Source organism: Priapulus caudatus, unplaced genomic scaffold (genome assembly GCF_000485595.1).
Source record: "Priapulus caudatus unplaced genomic scaffold, Priapulus_caudatus-5.0.1 Scaffold1332, whole genome shotgun sequence".
Classification (NCBI taxonomy): domain Eukaryota; kingdom Metazoa; phylum Priapulida; class Priapulimorpha; order Priapulimorphida; family Priapulidae; genus Priapulus; species Priapulus caudatus.
Genome location: NW_014578393.1, coordinates 13,676 through 17,650, shown reverse-complemented (window position 1 = coordinate 17,650; position 3,975 = coordinate 13,676). Strand labels below are relative to the sequence as shown.

The 3,975-nt window shown below is 52.0% G+C and overlaps 1 protein-coding gene across 1 annotated transcript in view; it reads left to right on the top strand.

Moving 5' to 3' along the window:
* LOC106816265 (guanylate cyclase 32E-like) overlaps positions 1-3,975 on the top strand; it is a gene marked incomplete at its 3' end in the record, with an annotated part of 43,868 nt that overhangs the window by 28,870 nt on the left and 11,023 nt on the right. Inside the window, exon 7 of the mRNA XM_014820845.1 lies at positions 108-267. Within this exon, the coding sequence (XP_014676331.1) occupies positions 108-267 (160 nt within the window). The remainder of the gene's footprint in view (positions 1-107; positions 268-3,975) is intronic.

Sequence of the window (3,975 nt, the reverse complement as noted above, 5' to 3'; positions counted from 1 at the left end):
CTCTCTCTCTCGTCATACATTGCAGGGCATGATATTCCTCTCTCTCTCTCTCGTCATACATTGCAGGGCATGATATTCCTCTCTTTCTCTCCTATCATACATTGCAGGGCATGATGTTCCTTCATGACTCGGACATCAAGTACCACGGCAACTTGAAGTCATCGAACTGCGTAGTCAACAGTCGCTGGGTGCTGCAGATTACAGACTTCGGCCTCCACGAGCTGCGATCGAACGTCGAGACCGAGTCCGAGTACCAGCTGCACAAGAGTAATAGTTGTGTTTATATTTCTGTGTGCGTAGGGGGAGGTTGGGTGAGTGTGTGTGTGTGTGGGTGGGGATGGGACGAGGTGTGTGTGGTGTGTTGTGTGTTGTGTCTGTGTGGGTGTGCCGCCGCCGCGCACGTGTGTATGTGGCGCTGCGCGTGTGTGTGCGTGTACGGGGCGTTGCTGCGTGCTCCTAATGGTGCGCACGTGTATATATAGGTTTAGTATAGACTTGGTATAGGCACTGTCGCGTAGTGTAGTCAGTCAAACGTCGAATTTCTCGTGTATTACCAGTAATCCGCGTGTTGATACCTCGTGTGCGGCATTGTATATAGTACGTCTCATGCGACGTGTCAATTCACCACGGTAACTTGGTTACATCACCACCGCTATACATTACGTTTTATATTCTACCAACATAACACCGTAACTTGTGACATCACCACCGATATACATAACGTCATAGATACCCCACGTGAAGAAGAGAATGCTGTTTTATTCTGAATCGATTGATGCTGTTATATCACGCGTTCTTGCGTATACACATCGACTCGCTGCTCTATTCCCTCGAGGTCTCCTCCTCTCCTCCTCCTCCTCCTCCTCCTCCTCCTCCTCTCCTCTCCTCTCCTCCTCTACCTCCTCCTCTCTTTCTCCTCTTCTCCTTCTCCTCTCTCCTCTTCCTCCCTCTCCTCTCTCCTCTTTCCTCCCTCTCCTCCTCCGCTCATCCCCCTCCTGCCTCTTCTCCACTTCCTCCGCTCTCTCCCACCCTCCCTCCTGCCTCCCCATCTCAATCGTTCCCTCCTCCTCCTCCCCATCCTCCTCCCTCTCACCCCCTCCTCCCCTCCTCCTCCTCCTCCTCCTTCCCCATCTCCCCTCTTCCTCTTCCTCCTCTTCTCTCCTCTCTCCCCCTCTCCTCTTCCTCTTCTTCTCCTCCCCTCCTCTCTCCTCCTCCCTCCTTTCCTCCCCTAGCTCCCCTCCTCTCCTCGTCCCCTCCTCTTTCCCTCCTCCTTCCTCCCCTCCTCCCCCTCCTCCTCTTCCTCCTCCTTCTCCTCCTCGTTTGCTTCCTCTCAGCGAGTAACACAAGAACGCGACGTTTGATAGACGGATTCAATGACGCCGCAGCGAAAGTCACATCGCGTGGATTTCACGCGCGCAAAGTAATACGAATTGCTTCTCAAACCTGCGGGGAGGTGTGTGTTTCGGAGGGCATATGGCCTGCAACGCCGATTGCGGCTCGCGCGCGCGCGCGAGAGAGGAGAGATGAGAGAATGAGAGTGAGAGATATTGTGTCGAGGAGAGAGAGCATTGGAGGGAGGAGAGGGAAAGAAGAGAAGGAGCGAGAAGAGACGGAACTGAGATCTCCGAGCATGACCGAATGAGAGAGGAGAGGGCGAGTCGCGTATACGCCCTCTACTCCCGATTTCTCCGGGCAGAGAGACGGAGAAGACGAGAGCAGAGATTATTCGTTCCTGGTGCGAGGGAGGGATGAGATTGAGACGGAGAGAGGGGAGAGAGAGAGAGCGAGAGGAGACGAGAGAGACGAGAGGAGAGAGGAGAGAGAGCGGGAAGAGAGAGAGAGAGGGCCGGCGGAGAGAAGGAGAGGAGAGAGAGAAAGCGCAGAGAGAGAGATAGAAAGGAGAGAAAGAGAGAGAGAGAGAATGAGAGATGAGGAGGAGAGAGAGAAAGAGAGAGAGAGAGAGGAGAGAGAGAGAGAGAGAAGAGAGAAAAGCGGCGTAGAAGTGTTGAGATGGCGGCCTGAACAAACTATTCGGCATTCTGCGATCTTCAAACCTCACGTCACATCGAGAAGAAACTCGTACTAACTCGATATAATATATATATATGATACGCAGTGAAACATCACGGCGCAGCGGAGTAAAGAATATCCTATGTATGTGTACTTCTGGCCATGTTTTGAGATCCCCCCCCTTCTGACTTACTCGTGCGGCAGCGCTCTCTTCTACGTGTAACATGGCCAACGCGGAACAAACGCATGTAAGCTTAAACGCAAAGCAGAAAGCCGTATCACTCTCGGTGTGCGCGCGCGCGCGCGTGGTCGTGTGTCGGGTGTGTGTGTGTGTGTTGTGTGTGTGTGTTGTGTGTGTGTGTGTGTGTTGTATGTGGGTGTGTGTGTGTGTGTGTGTGTGTGTGTTGCTGTGTGTGACATGGTGTGTTGCTGGTTTTGTGTGTGGTTGTGTGTGATTTTGTTGTGTGTGTGTGTGTGGTGCACTTATGTGTGTGTGTGTGTGTGCTGTGGTTGTGTGTTGTGTGTGGTTGGGTAAGTAGGTGTGTGTGTGTGTGCGCGCGCTCGTGTGTGTGTGTGGGTAAAAGTTATTAGTGTGTGTGTGTGGTGTGTGTGGTGCCTGTGCGTGTGACGTGTGTGTGGTGTGTGGTGTGTGTGTGTGTGCCTGTGTGTGCCTGTGTGTGTCGTGGGAGTAAGTAGCCGTGTGTGCGTTGTGGCGTGCGTGTGTTCCGTTGCGCGGCGCTCGTGTGTTGGTGTGTGTGTGTGTGTGTGGTGTGTTGTGTAGGCGCGCGCTCGTGTGTGTGAGTTGGGCTTAAGTAGGTGTGCCCGCGTGTGGTGTGTGTCGGTGTGTGTGTGTGTGGTGTGTGTGTGTGAACTCTGTCGTGCCGCGCGCGCTCTCGTGTGTCGTGTGATGTGTTGTGTGGTCTGTGGTGTTGTGTGGTGGTGTGTTTGTTGTGTGTGTGTGTGTTGTGTGTGTGTGTGTGTGTGTTGGGGGGGTAAGTATGCTGATTTGCGGTGTGTGCGGGCGTTTGTGTGTGCACACACACACACACACACACACATGTGTGGGTAAGTATGTGTGTGTGCGTGCGTGCGTGCGTGTGTGTGTGTGCGCGCGCTCATGTTTGTGTGTTTGCGCGTGTTTGTGTCCTGACTGAGAGCACGCGCGGGTTTTCTGCACGTAATAATAGCCAACTGTTCCAGATTACAGATTGCCCGTGCCGCGATTGAATCCCTAGCTGAACGCTTATTCCCACGGGAAGACCAAGCGTCGCTCATTATATAGGGATTGATGTAAGCCCACGTGGAAGTGTATTCACCGTGCGTGTGTGTACTGTCAAAGGTTAATGACGGATGTTCAAAAGTCGAGATGCATTTCCATCGGAACGCGCTGGTCTTTTAACCTCCTAAAAGCATCTGAATGAAGATATGGAGGAGGATTTTTAATAGGGGGAAGCATTTATCAGAGTAACAACAGGAGAAAACCTACCGGGTAGAACAACAAAACTCTCCCGTTTTAATTTGTCGCTATTACTTTCCGTCTTTCGTTTTACCTAAACATAGAAATCGTAGGAATGTGGGACTCAGCAATCGACAACAGTCGCACGCCGTCGGGAAATAGAATGCCATCAGAGGCAGTGAATAACAAATTGAATATCTCGATCGATTAGCTGGCATATGGCGGATAATTAGCGTGCCACGAGTTTATCAGATTTCTCTGTAATCAATATCGCTATTATGTCACGTGGTTAGTAGTTGGCTTAGCACGAGCCATTAATCCTTCTTACCTTTCACATCGCGTTTTCGTACTTCGAGCTAGGCGCAGCTGTGCGGACGAGTTCTGTTCGATGAGATGATCATTGGAGGGCGAAGAAGACAGGCAGAGCACTCGAACGATAACGACGAGAGGTTTGACATTAGCAGACCGATGGGGATCATGCGGAATTGCGCCGGCAGTAGGGTTAGAGA